The sequence below is a fragment of the Podarcis erhardii genome (assembly GCF_964252035.2).
Source record: "Podarcis erhardii genome assembly, chromosome: 7".
Lineage (NCBI taxonomy): Eukaryota > Metazoa > Chordata > Lepidosauria > Squamata > Lacertidae > Podarcis > Podarcis erhardii.
In genome coordinates, this window is record NC_138511.1 from 5,230,026 (window position 1) to 5,256,822 (window position 26,797).

The following is a 26,797-nucleotide window of genomic DNA, read 5'->3' on the forward strand; positions in this document are numbered from 1 at the left end:
CTGGGCTCCAACTCCCAGCAGCAGCAGCAGCAGCCAGGCAGGCAAATAAACTGGTGATGGGGGTTGTAGCAGTGCAGCATTCATCCCTGCACTGAAATGGCAGTAGAGGAAATGTTAAAAGATGTATTCTCCCTTGTAGGCAAAACAGAACTTTCATAAAGCGCTAAATGATTACTGTACTTCAAACACCTCAAGCCAATTAAAGCTGGCAGCAATCAAAATCAGTTTCAGTAAAACTTTTAATCCTAGATTTTCAATAATTCTCATAGGCTTTGAACACATGTTTGAATCATTTTGCACTGCTATATTGCCATAATGGGGAATACGCTACATGGATCCATAATTTTAAAGATAACAAATCTAACAAGAAGTTTTTATTAAATGTGAAGTTACCATATCACAGGGAAAACTTCCCTCCCATCAGGATCTTCAAAACAACAATATTAGTAAAGGTAAGGTAAAACAACCCAGGACAGTTAAGACCAGTCAAATTTGACTAGGGTGCGGCGCTCATCTCCGTTTTCAAGCTGAGGGAGCTGGCATTTGTCCACAGACAGCTTTTCCTGGTCCTGTGGCCAACATGACTAAGCCACTTCTGGTGCATGGGACACTGACGAGTGCCAAAGCACATGGAAACGCCTTTTACCTTCCCGCAAAGGCAGTACCTATTTACTCATGCTGGTATACTTTTGAACTGCTAGGTTGGCAGGAGCTGGGACAAAGCAACGGGAGCTCACCCCATAGTGTGGATTTGAACTATCGGCAAGCCCAAGAGGCTTGGTGGTTTAGACCACAGCAGCACCCACATCCTCTTATAAAGATGCATATTCAAACCCAAATGTGATCAGTTGCTTAAAATACAGAAGTTAATCACTTTTTTAAAAAGTTTACGTAGATGCCACCCTGCAGAACATTTGTCTTTGAATTTCTGTTGGGTAACATGTTGCCATACCTTTTGAGTACAGTATTTTACAATTCGGTCAATTGGGGGTGGTAGCGTGAGAACAAACAAATCTAAAATACTTGGATGTGAGATGCTACCCTCCTCTCTGGGGCATAGATGTTCAGAGAACAAATAAAGCAGTATTTGCTCTGAAAACGTGTACCTTGTGAGAGAACTTGAGTTGACCAAGGCATTACAGTCAAAATAACTTCAATCAATATACCACTCTATAGAATTGCTCTCATTTTGCAAAGCCACAGGCACCCAGATCTTAGTGCAAGAAAATCCACAAGACCTCTACTCTGTAACAAAGTATTTCATTCTTGTCTTGGCAAATTCAGGACCACTTCTATCCCCATCCTTTTCATGTCAGCTGTGAAGCCATGACATACACTATACCTCTCCCACCTCCTGGAGTCAAACTTTAGACTGTACGTCCCTAATAGCAAAGACCTTTGTTTTGTGATTATCTGTCTATCTCTGCAGCTATAGAGACATTCTCTTGGTAGTGTGTATATTGGTGTTTTCACAGGTAGTTCCACAGCTTTAAAACTGCCTTCGTCCAGAGATGCAAGTGCCCTCCAGTAGTGATGCAAGACCCCTAGATATATCACTAGCCTTCATAGATAAGAGAGACTAGAAATTCTAATTCCGGAGTCATGCATTAGCCTTAGAAGCAACAAGTTCAAGACAAGTTGACAAGTTGGCTAAGGAACAATTTGCACTAAAGGACAGTAGTATAATGGTTTTGACAGCAAAGTTTTAAAAAAAAAGCTTTTTAAGATGCACATGCAAGGCAGTGGCCTTTGGTGACTGACAGACAGCTTATACACAAGCAAACAATAGGCAGGTCTGGTTAATGCTTTCTAATGGTGTGATGGTGTGTGGGTGAACAAGATTGCCCAGTTATGTGGTAATTTCTCTCAGCCATAGTATAAACACCCAAAAAAAGACTATTTACATCCTTATTTTATTTTTGGTAGAAAAGGGTATTCAGGATTTTACAGATGGATTTAATCAACAGTGCTTCATGAATGTTGTTCAAGGTCTAAAAATGATCACAGTAACCAAGTACACATGGAAACCAGTTTTGGTCAAGTCCCCTCTGTGGAAACAAGCTGAATGGAGCCACCTCCATACTGGAGATAAGTCAAACTCCCTTTGGCACATGGAGGTGCTGCCAGTGTTGCTTTCCCTTCTCAGGGCCAGAAAAAGAGAAGACTGCAAGAGTGACCAGCAAAATATTCCCGAGACTAATCACTGATCTCTTCAATAGCCAAAGATTAGAGATTAGGTGGAGATAGTAAAATTATGCATACTATTTACAGCCAAACTCTTTTCTCATATGCAGCAGTGGGGAGGGGGAGGAGAGAGGGGGAAGGGACAGTCTCTGCTCACACCACATACAAAAGGAGCTACAGAGTCAGCTCTGCAGACATGTGGAAGGCCCTCCTCTGGTAAAGACAGTGAGCAATAATGAGAAGAGAACACAAAATCAATGCACCAATGGCACATTCATCATTCACTGGACTGGAGCTGAATGAAAACCACTCTTTGTCTACTCTCCTACAAGCTGCTTTTTAAAGACAGACTTCTTTCAAATTCTACAATTTAATCCCATTTCTCTATCTTCTGAAGGACACAGAGAGGGAAGCACCTTATCAGAATCCAATTAAAGCCCCCGTTTTCAAGCGATTAGGATAACACAAAGGAGTCACTCCTCACTGTGATGTGTAACATTTCATACTTGTAGCAGGAAAATCTCAGCTACACTGCACATTACTTTTGCATGAACCAGTTCTAGACAGAGAGAAGCTAGCAGACTGAAATCAGATAGACATCTGAAAGACAGGCGTGTCCTCAGGATATAGCTTCAGCATATCCTGAATGGCAACCTGTTTCATGGAAGTTTCACTGTTGAATCTCTTGTCTTCCTAAGTTAAAGCAGGTCTTGCTTTTAGTTCTCCAAAGTGCCATCCCCTCATTTTTATTCTAAACTGAAGCAGGCATCTCTTTCATCCACTCCCCCCCCCCATCTTTTCAGTTCAACATAACATCCCACCTAGTCATCAGAAAAGAGCTGCAGTGAGTAGGTCAAGTTCCTGGCTTATTCAAAGCAATTTTAGTTCAAAGCACTACAGTACACAAAGAAAAAGAGGATGTCAGTCATTACACAGAGCATCATGCACCATCTTGCATCACTGCCTGCAACTATCAGGAATATCTCTGCCTCTCAGTTAAACAGTGGCTTAAGTTGGAAGAATTGCCTTTTGGGCTGGAGAGCTTAAAAACCAGAAGTAAATATAGTTTCAATTAAAATAGATTAAAAAATTAAAATCAAGCCTAGGATCAGATTTTGCATATAGTCTTGTGATAAACAAATGGGTGCCAATACTATTTCTCAAAAACTGGGACATGAGTGTGCACAGAGGTATGTACACATGTGCCAACACAAACACACACACCTGTGCCAACTGGAATGATAACCCTTTTAAAGGTGTTGTTCCTTTACCTCAAAAGGTAGCCCAGTCCACCCAGGAGATATTTAGTAGTGGCAACATCCTGGAGGTGGCTCTGCCAAGTTTTGTTGGTTCTCCTCCCCCCCCTTCCCAATGCCTATGGAGGAATGGGGGCTACGAGAACAGCAAATAAAGTGCAAAATGTTTCTCTTAAGTAGCATGAGGCAGAATGTGGGAGAGGAAGAAGCAATGGTGGCAGCAAGCTTACCATGCCTTTCAGAGAGCACATGAATCAACCCAAATGTGTCACCTCCCCACAAACCAGTGCATAGAGAAGGATTCCCACCTTCTGATGTGCTAAATGAAGAACATCTTTGCCCCCAGGTGTGAATATCAGTGAGAGTCACATTCCCCCCAAAGAGGCAGCGCCTCTGAGTGCGGGTGGATGAACAGTGCAGGACTGCTGAACTCACGACCACAAGTGTGCATACTAGTGTGAAATATCTTATCACAATGCAAAAAAAACTGTGGACCCCTCCCCCCTCTTCCCAAACACTTAAGTCAAGCTTGCACATGCCAACTCTTTCACATACAAGGCAAGACCTCTCCTGGAGTAGCTGTGCTTTGCCTCTTTGTACAGGAGGACACCCAAGTGAGTGCAAGTAGCTGGACTGCCTGGGTCGAGTCTGTTGAGTCACAAAAAAGCACAAACCTATAGCTGGGTCACACCAGTCAGTTCACTGAGTCACTTGCTGTACGAAATGCAAGGGGCTGGGAAAGAAAAATCACCCATAGGGCTGCTTTGGAAGTCACAGCATGAGCAAAGCTTCAGTTTGCAGCTCCAAAGTGAGTTCTCTTCCTGGCTGGGAGGTCATAAAAGTGAGTGAACCACCTGGGAAAGAAAAGCACCAGTGAGTGGCTCCAGGCAAGGGAATGCAGTCCCAAGTGATTGTGTGCAGTTAGGATCTGCAGCTGGGCTACCAGAAAGCCTTCTTTCCCCCAGCCCAGTCGTTCAGTGGTAGCATTATGGTGTATATGCTGGAGGTGGCTGGAACTGGTTGATCACTTCATATTCTGCTGGATAAGGTTCATTCTCTTCCATCTCTGAGAGGAGCTCCAATGCCTGCTCTTCCTCTTCAGTTGGGTAATGGCGCAGTAGGTTGGCAGCTGTGGCAAGGATGGAGGCCCCACCAGCTCCAGCCACCAGGTAAAAGCTAACGGCAAAGGTAACATACACTTGTGAGCCATGGTACTTTTTGTGCTGCTGCTGCTGCGCAAGGATGAGCTCCGAGGCCCAATAACAAAACCCGATCACAGTGGCACACTGCAGCACTGAGGGCAGAAGCAAGAGAAAAGAATTAGACACTGTTCCCCAGATTCTAGACTTAGACATTTTTATCACAAGCATTGCTCAGTGGAATTTGTTTGGCTCTAATGCGACTTCTTAAAAGCTTGTGGATATGGGCAATGTAGCACATAATCCTAGAATGGTAACACATTTACATTTGACTAATTTGAATTTGTGGATGTGCATTTTCTTGTTTCTATGCACAGACATGGAGATTTAAAGATGCAAGCTATTTATCAGACTCCACCATGGCTGAGAATGTTCCCGTTTCTCAGCCCCACCCTCTTGCCTGACCTCAGTGGACATCAATGGAGCTTTGCCCACTTAGTGAGGTTTGAAGAACAACTTTAGGGAAGACAAAAGGATGACAAAAGAAAACAAAGTAGGTCTCACAAACCTGAGGTCTGCCCAGCCTTGGCCTAAATAATGCATGCACAACATCTGAGATTTTTCCTAAGTCCCAAACCAAAGAACTCAAGGTAAAACTCAAGGCAAAACAAGGTATTTTATTGCTACAACTGTTCTAATATTTTTATTACTATTTATGTACCGTATTTTTCGCACCATAGGGTGCACCGGACCATAGGGCGCACCTAGTTTTTAGACAGGGAAATCAATAAAAAAAATCTTTCCCCCCCAGCCCCAAAGAGCAGGCTGCGCACAACCTCTCCCTGCTGGAGGGGTTGCGCACAGCTCTGGCACAAGCCAACGCAGCGAGTGGGATGGATCCCGCTCGCCGCTTTGGCTTCCTCTTTAGCCCCACGCAATCTCTCCCTGCCAGGAGAGGCTGCATGGAGCTAAAGAAGCCATAGCCCCGTGCAGCCTCTCCCTGCCGGAGGGGTTGTGCACGGCTATGGAACAAGCCAAGGCAGCGAGTGGGATGGATCCCGCTCGCTGCTTTGGCTTCCTCTTTAGCCCTGCGCAACCTCCCCCTGCCGGAGGGGTTGCACGCGGCTCTGGCACAAGCCAAGGCAGCGAGGGGGATGGATCCCGCTCGCTGCTTTGGCTTCCTCTTTAGCCCCGTGCAGTCTCTCCCTGCCGGAGGGGTTGCGCGTGGCTCTGGCACAAGCCAAGGCAGCAAGAGGGATGGATCCTCTTTAGGGAAGGATCCCGCTCGCTGCTTTGGCTTCCTCTTTAGCCCCGCGCAATCTCTCCCTGCCGGGAGAGGCTGCACAGGGCTAAAGAAGCCATAGCCCCGTGCAGCCTCTCCCTGCCGGAGGGGTTGCACGCAGCTATGGCACAAGCCTGCATTCGCTCCATAGGATGCACACACATTTCCCCTCAATTTTTGGAGGGGAAAAACTGCGTCCAATAGAGCGAAAAATACGGTAATCTACAATGTACATACCACTGTATAGAGTAATATAAGCAGAAGGCAGGTCACAGGAATCATAGAATTGTAGAGTTGGAAGGAACCCCAACGGTCATCTAGTCCAACCCCCTGTAATGCAGGAATCTCAGCTAAAGCACCTACAAGAGGCGGCTATCCAACCTCAGCTTAAAAACTTCCAAAGGAGACTCTACTGCCTTCTGGGGGAGTCTGGTCCACTTTTGAACAGCTCTTGCTGTCATAAAGCTCTTCCAGGTGTTTAGTCAGAATCTCCTTTTTTGTAACTTGAAGCCATTGGTTCAGGTCCTACCCTCTGGAGCGGGAGAAAACAGGCTTGCTCCATCTTCCATTGGGCAGCCCTTTAGATATTACCAATATGCTTCTTAAATTATGGCACCTAGAACCAGACACAGTACAGTGGTGCCTCGCAAGATGAAATTAATCCGTTCCGCGAGTCTCTTCGTCTTGCGGTTTTTTCGTCTTGCGAAGCACGGCTATTAGCGGCTTAGCGGCTATTAATGGCTTAGCGGCTATTAACGGCTTAGCGGCTTTAAGAAAAAGGAAACAAACTCGCAAGAACTTGCAAGACGTTTCGTCTTGCGAAGCAAGCCCATAGGGAAATTCGTCTTGCGGAACGACTCAAAAAACGGAAAACTCTTTCGTCTTGAGAGGCATTCGTCTTGCGAGGCATTCGTCTTGCGAGGTACCACTGTACTCCAGATGTGGTCTGATGACAGAATATAGCAGTACTATTACTTCCCATGAGCTGGACAATATACTTCCATTGATGCAGCCTAGAATAGCATTAGCGCCTTTTTTGTGCATCTCATGGTTGACTCATATTAAGCGTGTGGTCTACTAAGACCCCTAGATCCTTATCACATGTACTACTGATAAGCCAAGTGTCCCCTAACTTACATTTGTGCAGCTGGTTATTCTTGCCCAAGTATAGGTAAAGGTAAAGGGACCCCTGACCATTAGGTCTAGTCGTGACCGACTCTGGGGTTGTGGTGCTCATCCCACTTTATTGGCCAAAGGAGCCAATGTACAGCTTCCTGGTCATGTGGCCAGCATGACTAAGCCACTTCTGGTGAACCAGAGCAGCGCACGGAAATGCCGTTTACCTTCCCACCGGAGCAGTACCTATTTATCTACTTGCACTTTGACATGCTTTCAAACTGCTAGATTGGCAGGATGCCCAAGTACAGAATCTTGCATTTGTCCCTACTAAAATTTATTTTGTTAGTTTTGGCCCATTCTCCAATCTGTTAAGGCCATCTTGAATCCCTGTGTATTCTTCTTGACATAGGAATGGGTAGCAGAGGGAGAATGTGCAGATGAAGTTGTGTTTTGGTTCGGTTAAAAGGCAAGAGGTTCATAGAAAAAGGAGGGTTCGGATAAGGAGAGAGGTGGCACTCCAAAGGAACCAACCTAGAATACAATTTAGCAGCCACATGGGTCTAGAGAAATTGCAGAGGCCATGAGTAAACTATGAACCAACCACATGGGCAACCCCTTTTTGAACCATGGCTTGCAAGCATAAGCTTCAGGTGCCCAACACAGTAAACGGAGCAGATCAATCCCCTTTAACATTACCTGTGAGGATGTGGGCAAATGCGTAACGTCGTGTGATCTTCAGTGCAGGATGCTTTGGTCCAAACACATCCAACAGGAAAGCTGAAAGGCTGCATATGATTCCCAGGAAGCAGAAGGCAGCAATAACCCGAAGCAACAACACAGTCTGGGGGTTCATGCAGTACTCTGCGGGGGGGGGGGGGGAGAATTCAAAGTTAGATTTCACACATGTAATTTACTATTCCTGAGACCAGCTGCTTCCTGGAGCATTCTGAGAATTAAACATATTAGTCTGTAGCTGTGCCAGGATTTACGTGGTACTTGGCATTCTTTCCAAGTTATCTACACAATATAAATTCTGCATCTATGATGGGCTAGGGAGAAGTGAGGCTGTTTCTGTCCATACAGCTTAGAGCAGTTTTGCATTTGTTAGCTGAAGATGATGAATTGCCAATGGCTTGCTGAAGACAAAAATAAAAGTTGTCACCATTTTAATGAAGTATTATAATATTGCTGGATCAAGTTCTATGTGCCATGCTGATCAAACTGCTTGACACCTCTGTCATAAGAGCACAGATGTGAAAATATTGTAGTCTGATGTGGGCGTTAAACAAAGACAAACCTTTTCTTCTGTGGATAAAAAGGAACCTCTCTCTTCCAGACTCACCAAGGGTTATTGCCAAAAGTCATTGTGCAAGCTGAATAACTTCTGCTCATAGAACATAATTTGCCCTCGTATTCCATTTCCCACCCCCTAAATCAGCTCTGATGCTTCCCTCAACCCTTTGGAGTAGATTTGGAGTAGTGAAGGTAGTCATAGGGAAAAGAAGGGGAAGTTGTGGAAGCAGTATTAGTTCTACTCTGTGATGACTTCATTTAATGGATACAACCACAAAACAAAGGACAAACAAGCCTTATCTGGTCTTATTTAATGGCTGCGTAGTCCAGCACATATTTGATAAATGAGACAGCTTTTTCCTTGAACACATCACTGACATCACTGACATGTCAGTCCCCTTTGTTTGAAATGGGAATTGTGCCCAACCTCCCAGGGTTCTGTGGGAAAGACTATTATATAGGACTTTTAATATCCAATCACTTTACAAGTAGAATATTGGTTGTGCGAGAGCACATTTTGCACTATGCCATCAGAAACAGACCACATTTTACAGAAATAAAAGTACTGGGATATCATCCAGTCATTTATAAAAGCCTTCACAAAAAACACAATGCACTTTTCAAGCTATATTCCACAACCTTGAGGATCACAGATGTGCTTTCTTGCTTTAAATAAAAATCATTTTCAGAGAACCCAACGACAGAGGAGATGCACTACAGAAATTTACAATTTTGGATCGGCTACGTTAATAACAAATAAAATGAACTTGGGGAACTCTAAAATCACATTATTTGCCATTGGCACAAGCAGAGTTACTCTACTATAGGTTTGTTGCAAGATTCCATCATAGGCTGCTTCTAATTGGATTCCAGCAGGATGTCTTTCTCAGTCTCAGGTTTTTTCCAGCTTCCCCCATGGTTGGGAACTTTTTTCTAGGCTTGCATTGATTTGATAATGTTGATCACCTAATATTTCAGCCATTCTGACCCACAAAAGGACTTACTTCAGTCCAAAAGCCTCGTACATTCTATTTCCTCAAGGACATTTTCTATAAGTTTAACAATGGTTTTTCTTGTTGCTTTTCGCAGCTTACAAGATTGCTATGTGCTCCGTAAAACATGGGAAGGGAATACCCAACACAAATAACTTGATCCAAAATATACAAGGAGGTGGAGATCAAGCTAGGTTAGGAGGAAGGAGGGTGCTGTGTGTTACTTGGGCTTGAACAGGTTGTGGTAGCAATGTTCAATTCTTGACTGAACAACTGTCTGAAAAACTGACATTCTCCCCCAATGCCATCATTTAAAACTCATTCCAAAACTCATGTTTGCCATACTGAATGGAGTGGGGGAGAAGGGAGCTGCTGTTTAGAAGTAAACAAAAAGCCTCCTGGGCTCTGAAACGCATTTCACAGTAAAGCAGGCCAGCCACTTATGGTTCTGGGGGTATGTGTGCCAAGGCAAAATCATCCAAAGTTGGGAATCCCTGAACTGTCCCGCTACCGCAAGGGGCTCTGAGACAGTTGCAGAAAGGCCTTGGAAAGCTCCCAGGGCCCTCCTGTATCTTTGAAGAGCCTGGGAAGCAAGGAAAAGCCGAAGGGTGCACGGGTGGGTCAGTGAGTGAAAATACATGGAGGAGAGAATTGAGCGCACTCTATTTCTTTCTTTCTTTCTTTCTTCCCACCCACATAATGTTATGTTCATGTAAGCAAAGTGAGTGCAAGTTGTGGGCTTACCATACTCTGGATTCTGGCCTAAGTCACACAAATCTTAATCTTTTGGTCACCTGCAGTGCCAGCATATCCAAACAAGGGCCTTCTATTGCTCCAGAAAGGATAATCACTCAGATTCATTCTAGCTTATATAGTGGTACCTCGGGTTAAGTACTTAATTCGTTCCGGAGGTCCGTACTTAACCTGAAACTGTTCTTAACTTGAAGCACCACTTTAGCTAATGGGGCCTTCTGCTGCTGCCGCGCCGCCGGAGCACGATTTCTGTTCTCATCCTGAAGCAAAGTTCTTAACCTGAGGTAATATTTCTGGGTTAGTGGAGTCTGTAACCTGAAGCGTCTGTAACCTGAGGGACCACTGTATTGGGCTAGAATAACTACTTGTCTGCGCAGCAAGGGTCACTTCCAGGTGACATGGCAAGGGAGCATTTGTCAACTGGGAGAGAGACGATTCCTTTTTCTTTAAAGCTACAAATCTAACAAAAAAGACAAATGTGTGGGAGGGCAGGCAAGGAGGAATTTTCATGGACTACTTGCTTTTGTAGACCTCTTTGTAGGGGTCTTTAAAACTGAACCCACAGTGCTTTATCTTCTTAAATATGAAAACTGAAAAGTCCTGAGAAGTGTAGTTATTTCCATTTTATTAAAATTTAAAATAAAATTTAAAAGACATTAAGTTCCTCACAATTTCCATCCTTTCTGCAAAGAACTAGAAACAATTAAAAAAAGAAAAAGAAACAGGGATTCTGAGATTTCTAAAGGAGCCCAGAAACTACCTAGACTTTCTTCAACATCTGTTGGATGCAGATCCTCTCAAGACAACAGGCTGTTTTATGGCAGCTTCTTCATGACAATGAGCACCATAAGAAACAGTTTAGTAAGATATACTGTGCTTTGTTTCAGATCAATACATTTGCATCTCGTGCAGGAGCCACATAATCTAATACCAAAGGCATATTTACTTGGTACCAGATGTATAAAGCTAAAACACCACAATACCAGCCATACCAGAATGAATCAGCCTCATTTGAATATGAAATCAAATTCCTCTTGATCCCATTAAGAGAACTATGGCATGTATTGACTGTTCATAGCAGGGACATAGTGGGGGGAGGGACAGTCTGGGGGAGGGGGCGCTGCTCACGCTGCCCTCCCCAAGCCAGCCCTGCGTGGCTTTGTGAGGGTGGCATGAGAAGGACCCCAGCCTCAGCGAAAGGCTATTATGTCCTTCTCAAGTGCCCTCCTCAAGCAGCTTTGAGAGGAGCATTTCCATGGCGCTCTGGCCACCAGAGTGATGCCTGACACAGTGGACTCCATTTGCCCTCCACATTTGCCCTCGGGGAGGGTGTGTAAAAAGGATGCAACAGCCATGTGCCCTTTGATCCAGATTGAAGTCTAGGATCTTTCTGCCCTTCCTGAGCGCTCCAGGGCGCTGTGGGAACATGCTCCACTGCTGGTTCGTAGTGCACTGCAAAGTAACAAAGGTAAAAAGGTAAAAGGTGCAAATGCGGGTCTAAATGACTGAGCCTCTTGGGTTTGCCAATTGGAAGATCGGAGGTTCAAATCTGCACGGCGGCGGTGAGCTCCTGTTGCTCTGTCCCAGCTTCTGCCAACCTAGCAGTTCGAAAACATACCAGTGCAAGTAGATAAACAGGTATCGAAGTGATGTTTCTGTGTGTTCTGGCACCTGTCACAGTGTCCCGTTGTGCCAGAAGAGGCTTAGTAATGCTGGCCACATGACCCGGAAAGCTGTCTGTGGACAAACACAGCCTCCCTCGGCCTGAAGCGAGATGAGTGCCACACCCAATAGTCACCTTTACCTTTTTACCTTTACTGCAAAGCAACTGATACATAAAAGCAAACAAACCAGCCCAGATCCAAAGCGCTTACAGTCTAAACACTGAGAGTGGCGTAGACAAAAGGAGGGGAGAAAGGAGAGAGTCATACTCTACAAGGGATGAATTAAGAGTCACTGCAATTATTCACACAAAGGCTTCATTTCAGTCGGGTATGAGAGGGTTTAAGTAACATACATCATGGAAACCTTAGGTTTCATGGAGATTATGGCAAGAAGACAGGTGGTACAATAGATGTTATATATAGGCAAGCCCACATGCATCAGGGTCCTCCTCCCACTGATTCCCCACGTCCCTGTTGCCCAGGCATAGGCAAACTCTGCCCTCCAGATGTTTGGGGACTACAACTCCCATCATCCCTGACCACTGGTCCTGGTAGCTAGGGATGATGGGAGTTGTAGTCCCAAAACATCTAGAGGGCAGAGTTTGCCTATGCCTGCTGTTGCCCAGCTATTTCTGTGCTAATCAGCTTGATAGCAGAAAGGTGCATGATGGTATCTCCTCACCACTGATGGTGAGATGAGGTGTGGGTGAAAAAGAGAGGGGTGGAAGGGACGCCTGACCCACAGGCTACATGTGCCTTCAACCCACCATCTATGATTGCATGGTCGGTGCCATTGGAAGCAAAGAGGTTGCCTGGCCCTGTAGGTGTTCTGGAACTTTCAGGCGTAGTAGGCAGAGTGAGTAAATGAAACAAATTGCTTTGGCAGTTGTAGAACAGGAGCAGCAAAGATAACTAACCAAGGTCCTCAAAGGCACCTATTTTAACAGTAGGAAGCTACTCTGCCTGCTAGAAGAGAGCTGTTGGGACACAGCCAATTGTTGGGTTGAATATTAACCACACACATGGTTGTAAAAAAAGCTATCTTAATTGTTTGGTTACTGGCAAGGTCTGCAAACTCAGTTGGGTTTCTTATATGCTTAATGCGTGGTCTGACCTTGCCCTCTCCAGAACATAAGCATCACATTAAGTTACAGGGGAAAGGCAGGTGCTAAGAGGGAGGAAAAGGAATTATTGAAGAAACAAGTTTTTTGAGCCCGCAAGAAGTCGCAGTGTGCATTCTTTTTAGTAGTGACAAGCTTCTTGCCAGTTATAGCCAAAGCTGGGAATATGAAATTGCATGGGATGTATGTTGCAAGATCCAGCCAGAACCAGCCAGTGGTACCTCAGGTTAAGTACTTAATTTGTTCTGGAGGTCCGTACTTAACCTGAAACTGTTCTTAACCTGAAGCACCACTTTAGCTAATGGGGCCTCCTGTTGCCGCTGCGCCGCCGGAGCCCGATTTCTGTTCTTATCCTGAAGCAAAGTTCTTAACCTGAAGCACTATTTCTGGGTTAGCGGAGTCTGTAACCTGAAGCGTATGTAACCTGAGGTACCACTGTAACACATTTATGATTTAAGCGCATGTCTAACTTTTGTAAACCACTTTGAGGTTTGTTTGTATTTACAATCAAGTGGCATATAAATTTTATGCAATAACTTTATCCCACTGCAACGAATGGAACATTGGCAATTAAATTTTTACAAGATTAGTGCTCAAAAACACTGAACATATAAAATATCATTATAACAATATTGATACAAAGTATCCTTTTGACAGCACTTAGTTCTACAAAAAGACAACTTTGGCTGCAGTCCTGTTTAGCTGTAAGTAAGCTCCTCTGACGACATTGGGATTTACATCTGAGTAAACATGCAAACAAGAATGCACAAACTGTAGGGGTAGGTGGGGCAGCAAGTTTCATTGCCACAGGGACCTATCCCTCCATAACTTCTGGGTTGGTAAATATTTAATAAGGAGAACCATGAAACAAGAATCAACTCCTCTACAGGCAGTTGATTATTATATGACACCAGGAATCACACACACAAAATTCACCTTGATGAGCACAAGATTACACTGAACAGCTACTGCGTGAACCAACCTACACCAATTTCTGTTTAAAGAATGCACACTATACACAATTCACTCTCACCTTTAAGTAAATCCGGGTCTACATATCCCAGCACATCAGCAACTCCCAGCTCCTGGCGAGAACAAGTGCCCCCATGAATCCGTAGCCAAGCAGGCTCTGCTAGTGCAGTACACAGGGCAGTTATTGAGAGGGCACCAGGCAATGCAGAAGCCAGGCTCCTTTCTGGCTGCTTTGGCAAGGCACTCCCATCCTGGCCTCTTCGCCTGCGCCCACTGGGCAACACCGAGCCACTTGGGGTGTACATGGATCCTCTTTCTGAGATTAGGCCAAATAAATCCAACGAAACACACTATGCACAGAAGCCCTTGGGATCTTCTGGAATGGGTGAGTGGCCAATGACTGTAGGCACCAGTCAGGGGGAGCAGACTCACAGAAGGCTGCAGGCAGAACAGAGCACCAGATGAAGTGTCTCTTCTGCACTCAGAAGAACCTGAAAAAGACAAACAGATCAAGCCTTGTAAATAGCCTCTCACCTGTGGCAAGTTAAGGGCTGCCTCAAGGTGACCAAGTCTGACCAACATTTCTTCCTTTTTTGGTACAAGTGAGCAGACTCACTGATTTCTATGGCGATTCCCATGGTTAAGCAGATGAAATACAGCAGTTTCCCTGCACCCCGCAAGCACACAATGCCAAGAAACCTGGGTTTAAAAAGTGGTCATTAATTCTCAGGCCAAAGGAGATTAGGGCCAGAGTTCACAAAAGTGGCAAAAATTTTGCTAATGAGTCCTTTTAATAAAAGAACTTCAGAAAAACTACAAGTACTATCATGTATAATAGACTCATTATGTTCCAAGATTAAATTGCACAAAAGCAGTGTTTTTAAGAGAACTTATTGAGGCTCCCATTTTATACTTCATACAACAATACTAGCAAACCAAATCAACCTGTCAAATGGCAATGGCCTATTCAGCATTTGTAAAACCAATGAGTTGGTCATGCTTATTAGACATTCCTGTAATGATGTATGAATGTATGGCTTGAAATGAGGAGCAGCTGTAGCCCCCCCCCCCCATAGCATGTCTTTATTTTTAGGCAAGTGGTTTTGTGCCTTTGTTATGCATATGTACCTCAACCAACTAAATTGCTTCTAAACAACAGTGAAGCCAGTTAGTGTTTCAAGGGTGCTCCACTGAGACAGAGTATAAATGGAACACGTATCTTGCATATTATCCCACTGAACACTTTCAAAAAACAGTTTGTAGATTTCAGCTGGCTGGAGATAATCAAACATGGCGTATAAAAGAGCTAAGAGACAAAGGGACCCTCTCTTGTACTTTTGTCAAAATGGCACCTTTGTTTATCTACACATACACACACACAACTTTTAAGCAGAACAATTAGTGCCTTTGACATAGCCACACTGTGTTGTTCATTTAATTATTGCAAGTCCAATGAATGCATCACACAAGAGCCATTCAGGTTGTGTGAGGTCAGAGGATATTAGACATTTTCATAAGACACATCTAAGTATTTTGGAATAAAGAATAAAGGGAAATTATCACTCAAACCATCACAGCTCAAGCAGCTGAGTCCATTTAACAGATTGCACAGAAACCATTCAGTTTACTTAATATTAGACATTTACTTGATTAAATGGTAACCAAGTCAAAGTAACATAAGTAACTATGTATTCTTTCTGCTTTACCGTCCTCTGTTTATCCTCTCATTTGACACAAGGAACCCTGTACATGCTTTCACCAGCCAAAAAAGGAACAAAGATGTCTTTTTTAGTTGGTTTGCTCTCACTGCTCCCACTGCTCCCTCCAAATCCCCTTTCCTTTTGTGTTGTGTCTTTTAAATTGTAATCCTGAGACCAGGGACCATCTTAATCAGCTTTATAGCCTTCTTAAGCGACTTGTATTCTGCTAAGGAGCGAGGTACACATACTTCAAGTACACATGTAACTTAGAAACAACCCTGCCCTCACCTTAAACTGTTCACTCTTTGAACAACGAAAAGTACCTTAAAGACTTAGCAAGTTTGTTACAGAGGAAGCTTTCACGGACTAGGGCACAGCTGGCAGACTTCAGTCTTGTGGAATCTCATTTATTTTTCCTTAGAACCCCAAGACTCACTACCCGGAGTCAGGTGCTAAGGGTTGTTGCCCGTGGAAATCAATGAGCTTGAGTTACTCCTGCCCTCTGATTTCAGTGGGTCTACTCTTGAGCAGGACTAGCATTGACTACAACCCCCAGAACTAAGGAATCCTACGGCCAGGGATTTGTTTTGGGTAGTAGAACTCAACTCGGACATCTTTTTTAACGTCAGGAAAACATCCACTCGGGGCTCCCCCCCCCCCCCCGTTTCAGTGAGTGGCAAAGAGGAGGCGTGATTTTGTTGCCGTTATCAAAACACATCGGAAGCCGGAAATCCAGGCCCCTGGACTTGCGCCCCTCCCGGGGAGCCCGATCCACCTTCCCCCCACCCCCGGGCCCTCCTTCGCCCGCTCTCCCTCGGATCCTGCCCCCCGGGGGCCCCTCGGAGACACCAAGGGGCGCCGCCCTGACCTGGCCGGCCGGCCGGCCGGGCTCCCCCACTCACCGCTCGGCTCCCTTCCCGGGCGCTGAGCCCCGTCGGGCCTCGCCTCCCTTCCAAGGCCGCGGCACTCACTCCGCGGGGGCCGGCGCCTTCCTCCTCCTCCTCCTCCTCCTCCTCCGAGCCCGACGACAGCCCGACCCCCCCCGACCCGCTGCCACCAAACAACAGCCGCCGGCCACTTCCGCTTCCGGCCGGCCGCGCGCACGACGTCACGGCGCCAGAGGCGGGAGGAGGGAGGAGGGAGGAGGGGCGGGCGCCTCCTGAAGGAGATTAACATTCACCTCAGCATTTCTCAGCCCTGACTTGTTGGGGCCTTTCTTGAGTTTTTCTTGTCTTTACCTTTTGGTAAAGCGCTTTGAGGGGTTATTCTTTTTCTTTTTCCTTCAAGGGGTGAAGTAAAATAAATAAATAAATAAAGCAACTTTGTTCCTTTGAAAGTTGCAGGAGGGCCAGTTCAAGAAGTGAGTAAAGAGATGCGGCCCATCTTTCCTTCCTTGTGTTGTATGTGTGTGTGTAATTATTAAGAGTGTGTGTGTAATACACACACACTCTTTCTCGCCTCACACGGACTCTCGCAAGGCATGCTGGGAATCGTAGTTTCCGCGTGGCGTCGTCACTTCCGCTCCGGAGAGGGGGGGCGAAACGCACGGCGCGGGAGTGGGCTCCAGGGGGCGCTGTGGCGTTGCCCTGCGCGCCGGCGCCTAGAGGTTCCCTGTGGAAACCGGGGAGGAAGCGCGGAGGCAGGTAGGAGGCAGCGGAGCTGGGTGGCTTCCTTGGGCTGCTGGAGCCGAAGGCACACGGTTCTTTCCCCCCTTTAATTCCCACAACAACCCTGTGAGGCCCCCAGTGGGCGTCATGGCTAATGGGGGGGAGGGGGAGAGCTGGACCCTGCTCTCCCAGCCCAGGCACAGGCGAACTCGGCCCTCCAGATGTTGTGGGACTACAACTCCCATCATCCCTAGCTACCAGGACCGGTGGTCAGGGATGATGGGAGTTGTAGTCCCACAACATCTGGAGGGCCGAGTTTGCCTGTGCCTGTCCTAGCCCGACACTCCGCTGCACTGCTCTGGCTCTCTCATCCAGCTACCAGACTAGACTTGCAGCAGGAGTCCTTTACTACCATTTACAGGGGTACCTCGCAAGACGAATGCCTCGTAAGACGAAAAACGCGCAAGACGAAAGGTTTTTTCGTTTTTTGAGTTGCTTCGCAAGACAATTTTCCCTATGGGCTTGCTTTGCAAGACGAAAACGTCTTGCAAGTTTGTTTCCTTTTTCTTACAACCGTTAATACCCAGGGAATCCGCGCTCCGCAAGACGAAAAAATCGCAAGACGAAACAACTCGCAGAACGAATTAATTTCGTCTTGCGAGGCACCACTGTATCTCTTTTCTTTTATGCCGAAGACACAGCTGTTAGAACTTCCTAGTCCAGAGGCAGAATACCTTTGCATAGGAAACTGCACGAGTAAAATAAAAGAGAAGAGCCGCTGCTCTCAGAGGCATCTGCTTAGCTGCTACAGGAAGTGAGATGCTATACTAAGTTGAGCCTTGCTTTGGCCAAGAAGGAGAAGTGCAGCGTAGGGATAGATATGGCTGCATATAGGTGATAGCTGTGAATGAACTGTTGTGTACAGAGGCTGTGGAAACGAGTGACGCTGGGAGTGATCAGTAAGGTTTGGTTGTTGGTCCTGATCTGATGCCCCACTTTGTGGCTCCCTGGAAGCACTGGCTGAGCTCTTTGGGAAATAGGATGCCAGACTCGGTGGGATCTCACTGTGAGCCAGCAAGGTTCGCACACAAACACACACACAAATCTTTTTTCGCTGGATAGCTAACTCCTGTGGTTTTGGATGTAGCTCGAAGTGTGTATTTTTCTTGGCCCCCACCCCACCCTCTGCAGTGGTTTGATTCTATAAATGTTGACTGCATCTAACGGTCTGCTAAGAAGTCTATTTTGGAAATTAATAAATAATGCAATAGGAATTGGGGTTTATTTCCGGCATGTTCTTAGGTACTGCACATTATATATAGCTGCGGAAAAAAATAAACTCATAAAATTGTAGAGTTAGAAGTGACCCTGGTTATCACCTACTCCAATCTCCTGTAATACAGGAATCACAGCTAACGGGTTACATACTAAATCAAACCAGAGAAATGTAATGTTGAATTGTGTGATATATTTCTTCTTCAATTTGAATATTCTTTTCCTTTCCTTTTGAATGACATTCTCAACAAATGTTTTACCAGGCCTTAATTCAAATCATGTAGCTTCTGAGAGCCACATAAAACTAACCCTCAACAGCAGTGTTCCCAATTAGTGGTCCACCAAATCCACCCAGGAGGTCTGTGGCACATACCTATCAACTGTCTGGTACATCTCAATTTGGGGTGCCCTCCTCTCCCACAGGTCATGCATCCCAGTTTGCATTGGGACATGTTGGAGGGTATGGTGGCACCATTCACATAACAAAAACTCCCACAGAGATACCAACAGTTTCAAAGGCTTGGCTTTTGGAAAACATGGTCTTCAGTACTTAGCTACAGGCTTGTGGCCCTTGTCCTCCTGTGATCACAGAGTCAAAAGGAAACCTACATACCATATTTTTTCGCCCCATAGGGCGCACCGGCCCATAGGGCGCACCTAGGGGTTTTTTTTGGGGGGGGGAATAAAGAAAAAAAAGCTTCCTGAGCTTCCCCTGACCCCAGCCCCCAGAACAGGCTGCTATCTGCAAGCCTAGGGAGCCCGGCAGGAAGTCGCGCCGGGCTCCCAAGGGTTGCAGAGAGCTGCCTAAAGCCCACGGCGCGCTCTTCAGTGCGCCCCGGGCTTCGGGACGCAGGCAGCTCTGCACAACCCTTTCTTCCCTTGTTTCTTCCCTTGTCTGCAAACACACAGTTCTGTAGTGTACCAGTTACCAAACTTTCTGCCCCTCCCCACAAGGACCACTTGAAACTTGCTGATGATGTTAGTGGACTACTTTAATGATTTTTCTGCCCATTGTAGCAATTGTATTGCACTGTGCTAGATACTGTATACTTTTAAATTGCATTTTTATTGATTGTCCTATTGCACTGTAGTTTATATTCCGTAGAATTCAAATCATAATGCAATAAAAGAAATAAAAGAAGCAATAACAATAAATATTACTATTGGATGAAGACATGATGTGACCCACTGGAGTGAAGGTTGCAGATCACAGTTTTAAAACCCTTGCATAATGCAAAAGGCATGTGGGCTGCATGCCTGGAGGATTTTCATTACACACCTTGATAAAATAAAGGCTTTATTCTGCAGTTGCAAATCGATGTTAGAATGCTGGGCACTCTTGTTCAGGAGATGCCTGAATTGCAAGTTTTTAAATCATTCTTATTTTTTGTTGGTCTCATTCTTTGCTGCTTCATAGGTTCTGCGGGGACTGTTTGGTGTTATGATGAAGGATTCCCTGACACTTTTGTCTCGCATCCCAGCACACCCAGATTCCCGGTGCTGGTTTCTCGCTTGGAACCCTACAGGGAGTCTCTTGGCTTCCTGTGGTGGGGACCGTAGCATTCGAATATGGGGGAAAGAAGGTGAGCTAGTCTGCCAGTTTGGACTGCAATCCTAACATAATTTACTTCACCTCAATGGGACTGAGTAGACATGGTTCAGATTGCTCTCCTTGTTGTCATTCCTTGAAAGTAGGGGGGGAGAAACAGGCAACCAAGTCTTTGGTCAAGAGTGTTCATTGTGCAATTAGGAGAAGCATTGCACTCTGAATTCCATGCTGCATCTTATGCTGGGAGGGTAGAGAGAGACTTGTGACCCACCTATAGATGAAAGACAGGTGTCAGGAATCTTTGGACCTCCTATCCCTTGGCCATTGGCCATGAATTTCTGTCATCCCATATCAGTGCCTAGGCCTGCTTAAGACAGCTATGACAAAAAAGAGTGTGCCGGTGCCAAAGGGGAGTTGAGTGGGCAGGACTTTATTAGATCTCTTTCCCCCATGATGCTTTTTAACTCAGGTGGCGGTAATAGCAGCTCTTGATTTTTCTGGGTAGTTTAGGTGGATCTGATCCCAGTGTAAAGCTGAACCAGGTAAACGCCTCTCTAACTTGGTTTATGTAGTGACCTCTGAGGTGCCAGGAGGAGCGAGAAGGACTCTCCAGTGGACCCAGAGATGTGTCACAGCTCCTAACTGGCTTTCTCTCTTGGCAGGTGATACCTGGGTGTGCAAGTCTGTTCTGGGTGAGGGACACCAGAGAACTATCCGCAAGGTGGCCTGGTCCCCCTGTGGGAACTACCTGGCTTCTGCCAGTTTTGATGCTACCACCTGCATTTGGAAGAAGAACCATGAGGATTTTGAGGTGTCTTGAATCTCCCTTTTGGTTTTGTTGCTGCTGCTGCTTTTCTCATACTTTTCAGTAGATTAAAATCTGTCACAATTGAATACATGCACACATGCAAACACATAACACATAGCCAGAAACCGTCCAGATCTTGCTGGACTCCAGCTCCTGTCAGCCCCAGCCTGTATGACCAATGCTCATAGATAGTGGGATTTGTAATCCAACACTGTCTGGAAGGCACCATTTCTGCTGCCTCCAGCAATAGGAAATGTTTGTTGTGTTTTCAGGTGTATCATCCTGCCACATTGTCCGGTTTTCACACAATTTCCTGGTTACCCTTCTCTTAGCCATATCCCTTTTTCTCTTTGCAGTGTGCAGCCACTCTGGAGGGCCATGAGAATGAGGTGAAGTCTGTGTCATGGGCACCATCTGGCAGCCTTCTGGCCACTTGCAGCCGAGACAAAACTGTCTGGGTTTGGGAAGGTGAGAGCCGCAAAAGTGTTTTGAGAGGATGAAGCTGGGGCAAAAGGAATTGGGATTTTCACTGTGTGTGAATATACTTGATGCATGATGGCTGGAGCACAGACATGGGAGGGAATCATAGAACTGTAGCGTTGGAGATGACCCCAAGGCTCATCTAGTCAAACACCTTACGGTGCAGAAATCACTGCTGAGAAGTGCCTTGTTTCTTAAACTGTTCCCCTGCATCCCCCTTCTTCTGTGCTGCAGTGGACGAAGAGGATGAATACGAGTGCATGAGTGTCTTGAATTCCCACACGCAGGATGTCAAGCATGTTGTCTGGCATCCCAACCAAGAGGTGAGTGTTCCCTTCCCGTATGGCGGACAGCTGGTATCCTTGGGGCGTGGTGTCTTGGAGACCTATCAAATGGCTGGTCTCTAACCAGGGCAGTGTTTCTATAGCCCCCTGTCATAACTGTAAACATTTATATTTCTGTCCTTCCTGCCCCCTCCCATTGAAGCCTTATAGCCCTCCTAATCGAACAAGAATACCCTTGTGTTGCAATTTTTGCACTCAGTTGCTGCAGCCTCCTGATGCTAATGGGGTGTGTGGACTGGAGGATTCATTTCAACATGGGCATTTGAAGTAAGACAGGAATGACATGGCTGATCCATAAAACTGCATCCAGGGAATTGTAATGAGTACATAGCAGCAGCTCTCGTTGGGCTTCCCAAATCAGACAGTGGGAAGATGGTCATCCCCTCCAACTCAGGGTGGATTAGGGAGAGACCTTTGTGCAAGGAGCCCTGTCCACTCAGGGCCTGGCTGGCAGAGGGAAGAAGACTCCTCAGGAGCCGGTCCTTCCAAGGGCTGACCCAGCACATTTTGCTGCCTGGGGCAAAGGATCAAATGAGGTTGGCATTCAACCTTTATTTCCTTGACATCTGATGGGAGGGCATTCCACAGGGTGGGCACCACTACTGAGAAGGCCCTCTGTTTGGTTCCCTGTAACCTCACTTTCTCGCAGTGAGGGAAGCGCCAGGAGGCCCTCGGAGCTGGACCTCAGTGTCCGGGCTGAACGATGGGAGTGGAGACGCTCCTTCAGGTATACTGGGCCGAGGCCATTTAAGGCTTTAAAGGTCAGCACCAACACTTGGTATTGTGCTCGGAAACATACTGGGAGCCAATGTAGGTCTTTCAGCAAGGGCTGAGAGGCTGCAGTGTTTGCTTCACCCACTCTGAAGGAGGGATGGAGGCAAAAGGCTGTTCATCACCCTCCTTGGTGTGACCACCAGCAGTGGGGCTTTGTCATCTTCACAGCTTAGGTCTGTATTCCTGCTGCTTCTCTGTGGATCTGTTTCTCCTGGAAACTACTGCAGGATCCTTGATATCTTTGTTGCCCTCAGGCAAGGATTGCCAAAGTGGTTTGCCCCCCACCCCACCCCCATGTTGCTCAGCTGAAACTCTCATCCTCCATGACTGTTCTGACTGGAATTGATGGGCATGGGAGTCCAACATCACCTAGAAGAGAAGGCACACCACTGGCTACCCATACCCTAAGTGCTGTAAACATGCTTTTGGCTTTAAAATAAATTCCGGGGTTATCAGGGAGCTGAGCTTTGTGTCTTACACAACATTCTGCATTCCCCTCCATGCTCTCATTGAACAGCCCTGCTCTCAGTTTTGCTCCAGAGGTGTTTTGTTCCAACACTTACCTGTGATTTTTCCTTTCCATTACCAGCTATTGGCATCAGCGAGTTATGATGACACTGTGAAATTGTACCGGGAGGAAGAGGACGACTGGGTGTGTTTTACCACCCTAGAAGGGCATGAGTCCACGGTGTGGAGCCTGGCCTTTGACCACAGTGGGGAGCGCCTGGCCTCCTGCAGCGATGACAAGACAGTGCGCATTTGGCGCCAGTATAAGCCGGGCAATGAGCAAGGTCAGTGGCATTTGCAAAGATGGAATGTATCTGTTCAAGGAATTGGATCTGCCTAGTTTTCCAAGGGCCATAGCAGCTAAGATTTGAAGTTTTTGTTGCTGGGGCAGCTGAGCCACCCTAAGGAATTGGCTTCTGTAGGGTCTGAAGAGCTGTTACTGGTGGCAGTGTAGAAGTGCAGCCTCTCTTGGGCTTTCCACTGCTGTTTTTTCATTAGGTCAAGGATGTTGTTTGACTCTGCCTCCTATTACCTGCAGTCAGCATAGCCAGTGGTCAGGAATGATGGGAGCTGTAGTCCAGCAGTGCTTAGGGGACCACAGGTTCCATATTACATAGCTAAAATCAACCACCACCACACATGCCAATAGTAAATGCCATTCTCTGTGGGCTGGTTCTGAAGTATGCAAAGCTACAGCATCCACAAACAAGAAGCACCAAGGTTTGCAGATACACAAAAAAATATTTAGGAAAACAGCCTAAGGCTGATAGCTCAGTGAGAAATGGGCATGCTCCTTGGACACAAAATGCTGGTGGTGGTGTGGAAGTAAGTCAGTATTATTTTCCCCTATATTACATATGGGGAACCTGGGGCTGAGAGAGCATTTATTCCTGCCTAAGGCTCAATGAGTTTGTGATAGAGGTGATGTTTGAACAGGGGTGTGTGTGTGTGTGTGTGTGTGTGTGTGTGTGTGTGTGTTCACGTTCAAATTTACAGCTCAAAATCTTAGCCACTGTGCTATATTACCTCTCCATACAGATTCTCTGAATACAGACACACACATACACAATTTTGTATTCTTTCATCTTCTTTAACTTCTAGTCTTTGTGATGGTGGAGATGCCTGAAGCATGGAAGTGTTATCTGAAAAGGGGGTTTGGGTAGGGAAGGCAAGTGTCTCAGCTCTTATCACTGAACCCTTGTTGAGTAAAAACTGTAGTGGGAGGGGAGGAGTGAACCCTATTCTGCCCAATCTCATGAGAGAGTGCAGTTATGAGAATCTGTGTGGAAGTTGGAGCAATCTAGAGTTAATTAAGTGGTGTTTGAAAAGTTCAGTTCTAGGGTTTTAGTACTTAAGTTGAAGTGCTGACCAAAGACAAGACTTAGGTGTGTCAGAATCTTCTTGCTCCAGGATGTAAATGGGGAACTTTGCAGCTTCTGCACCCAGTGGTGACACTGCTTCCTTCCATACACTTTAGTTTCTGAAGTGAAAAAGCATTGGTGGGGTCTGTAGAGCTTCAAGTTGCCTCTCTTTGCAAGAAGCTTTTGGCCTATGAAGCAAAGCAGACAGGCTCAGCCTAAGGAGTTGTTTGTGTGTTGCAGGTGTTGTCTGCAATGGCACAGATCCTACCTGGAAATGTATCTGCACCCTTTCTGGCTTCCACACAAGAACCATCTACGACGTGGCATGGTGAGTGTACACGGTAGGGGAGAAGTCTTGTGTAGCAGCTTGCAAGTCATTCTGGGGACCAGTCAATCTGTTCCAGTCAAGTGGTAAAGCTTTTCTGTGATTGTATCACAGGATCTTTGCACAGATCACCAGTGTGTTCAGGCCCATAGTCCATTCTTTTCGTTTCATCCTCTGCAGGTGCCAGCTAACGGGAGCTTTAGCCACAGCTTGTGGAGATGATGCCATCAGAATATTTGAGGAGGAGCTGCACTCAGACCCCCACCAGCCCACTTTCACCCTTACTGTCCACATGGCCCGGGCTCACTCCCAGGATGTGAACTGTGTGGCCTGGAACCCGAAGGAGCCTGGGCTGCTGGCTTCATGCAGCGATGATGGAGAGATGGCATTTTGGAAATACCAGCGCCCTGAGGTCTGCTGAGGGTCCAAATTTCCCAGGTCCCTCTGACAATAACACAGTTCTAGTAGTGTAACAGTGGCACACCTGTGGGCAGCAAGCTGGACTGCATCCCCTCTGTAAAGGCAATTAAAAAGGTGGTATCATGTAACCTTGTTCTGAAGTACCTCCCCCCTTTCCACAAGAGCTGCTGTGCCAGAGCTAACACCTAGTGCGGGCAGCGGAGGGCGGCTGGGTCTTCTGCGCAGATTCATGTTGTTGACCAAACAGGGTCTTGTCTTGCAGCTGGGTAGAAAATCCCCCAACTACATAGGCTGGGTTTTCTTAGCTTCATCCCTCCTTTAAAACAAAGCCAGGGTTGCCTGCAGAAAGACTGGCCTGCTGATTAGGCGTTTCTTACCAGTTGGGAAGCAACAGGCTTTGTAACTGCTGGTTTTGTACTAAAATGTGGTTGTATGAGATGTAGGTTTGGATTGGGAGGTGGGGAGGTGGTGCTGCAGAGGGAGAAGAGCAGTTCTGAGCAAATGAGCTTGTGACACAAGTAAAATTTATTTTGACCATGTGCTATTGTATGTTTGCTCCCATCTCTAAATGGGTTTTTATGTTAAAAATACAACTAAGACTTTGCCATGTCAACTACTTATTTGACATACAGGGGTCACCATCCAAGAGAGAAAAGTGCTGTTCAGCTATCAGAAATTAGTTGGCAATTTCTAGATCACCTAGTGACCTTCTAGATCAAGGGAAGTAATAGTGCCACTGTATTCTGCTCTGGTCAGACCTCACCTGGAGTACTGTGTCCAGTTCTGGGCACCACAGTTCAAGAAGGACACTGAGAAACTGGAACGTGTCCAGAGGAGGGCAACCAAAATGGTCAAAGGCCTGGAAACGATGCCTTATGAAGAACGGCTAAGGGAGCTGGGCATGTTTAGCCTGGAGAAGAGGAGGTTAAGGGGTGATATGATAGCCATGTTCAAATATATAAAAGGATGTCACATAGAGGAGGGAGAAAGGTTGTTTTCTGCTGCTCCAGAGAAGCGGACACGGAGCAATGGTTCCAAACTACAAGAAAAAAGATTCCACCTAAACATTAGGAAGAACTTCCTGACCGTAAGAGCTGTTCGACAGTGGAATTTGCTGCCAAGGAGTGTGGTGGAGTCTCCTTCTTTGGAGGTCTTTAAGCAGAGGCTTGACAACCATATGTCAGGAGTGCTCTGATGGTGTTTCCTGCTTGGCAGGGGGTTGGACTCGAAGGCCCTTGTGGTCTCTTCCAACTCTATGATTCTATGATTTGCCCGGCTGATTCCAAAAATGAAAATGCCAACATAGCTCAGCAAAAATGGGTTGAGTTGTCCTTGTCAGTTCATTTCCCCCCTCATTATAAAATGTGTGGGAGTTTCCTCATGGGAAAGGTATTGTTTTCTCATCCGTGTCAAATACTTCAAGGGATAGGTTGTTTCACAAAAAATTCTGCATGAATTGCAACCTCAGAAGGCAGAGGGAGGAGTCAAGGAGCCCTGGTTGAAATGATTTCCAAACTCCCTCTATATGGTACTGTCTTTTGGGTTCTTGTAAGCACTTCAAGATGGTGGTGCTCATAGCTCTCCCCATTTTATCCACAAAGCAACCTTGTGATGTTGGTTAAGCTGAGACACAGTGACTAAAGCCCATGTCACCTAGTGACCTTCATGACCAAGGTGATCTTTGAATTCTGCTCTGTCCAAGACTCTAATAACCACTACATCATGCTGACTCTCCCTGGACACATTTGTTAGGGCTGATGAAAGTTGGGTTCCATCACTATCTGGAAGGCTGGAACAAGGTAACGCAAAGGAATTGTTTCCAAAGAGATATTTGTGATAGTCTGTTGCAGCACAAAACAAATTGGAAAGTCA

The 26,797-nt window shown here is 46.2% G+C and overlaps 2 protein-coding genes across 3 annotated transcripts; one reads left to right on the plus strand and one right to left on the minus strand.

Moving 5' to 3' along the window:
• Nucleotides 1-1,894: 1,894 nt before the first annotated feature.
• On the minus strand, nt 1,895-16,875 carry TMEM127 (transmembrane protein 127). 2 transcript variants are annotated; one of them, XM_081870088.1, is made up of 4 exons: nt 16,656-16,875; nt 13,837-14,266; nt 7,677-7,841; nt 1,895-4,734 (listed from the first exon to the last, which is right to left on the minus strand). In XM_081870088.1, exons 2-4 carry the CDS (start codon nt 14,078-14,080, stop codon nt 4,427-4,429), a joined length of 717 nt encoding a protein of 238 aa, XP_081726214.1. In that variant the 5' UTR covers nt 14,081-14,266; nt 16,656-16,875; the 3' UTR covers nt 1,895-4,426. The 2 variants fall into 2 exon arrangements, with proteins under 2 accessions (XP_081726214.1, XP_081726213.1); XM_081870087.1 differs by lacking the exon at nt 16,656-16,875 and adding an exon at nt 16,378-16,537.
• Nucleotides 16,876-17,097: 222 nt separating this feature from the next.
• On the plus strand, nt 17,098-25,053 carry CIAO1 (cytosolic iron-sulfur assembly component 1). Its single transcript, XM_081870063.1, has 8 exons — nt 17,098-17,118; nt 19,775-19,940; nt 20,569-20,717; nt 21,071-21,182; nt 21,429-21,517; nt 22,902-23,103; nt 24,421-24,508; nt 24,686-25,053. The coding sequence occupies exons 2-8, from the start codon at nt 19,799-19,801 to the stop codon at nt 24,924-24,926; spliced, it is 1,023 nt and encodes a 340-aa protein (XP_081726189.1). The 5' UTR covers nt 17,098-17,118; nt 19,775-19,798; the 3' UTR covers nt 24,927-25,053.
• Nucleotides 25,054-26,797: the final 1,744 nt, after the last annotated feature.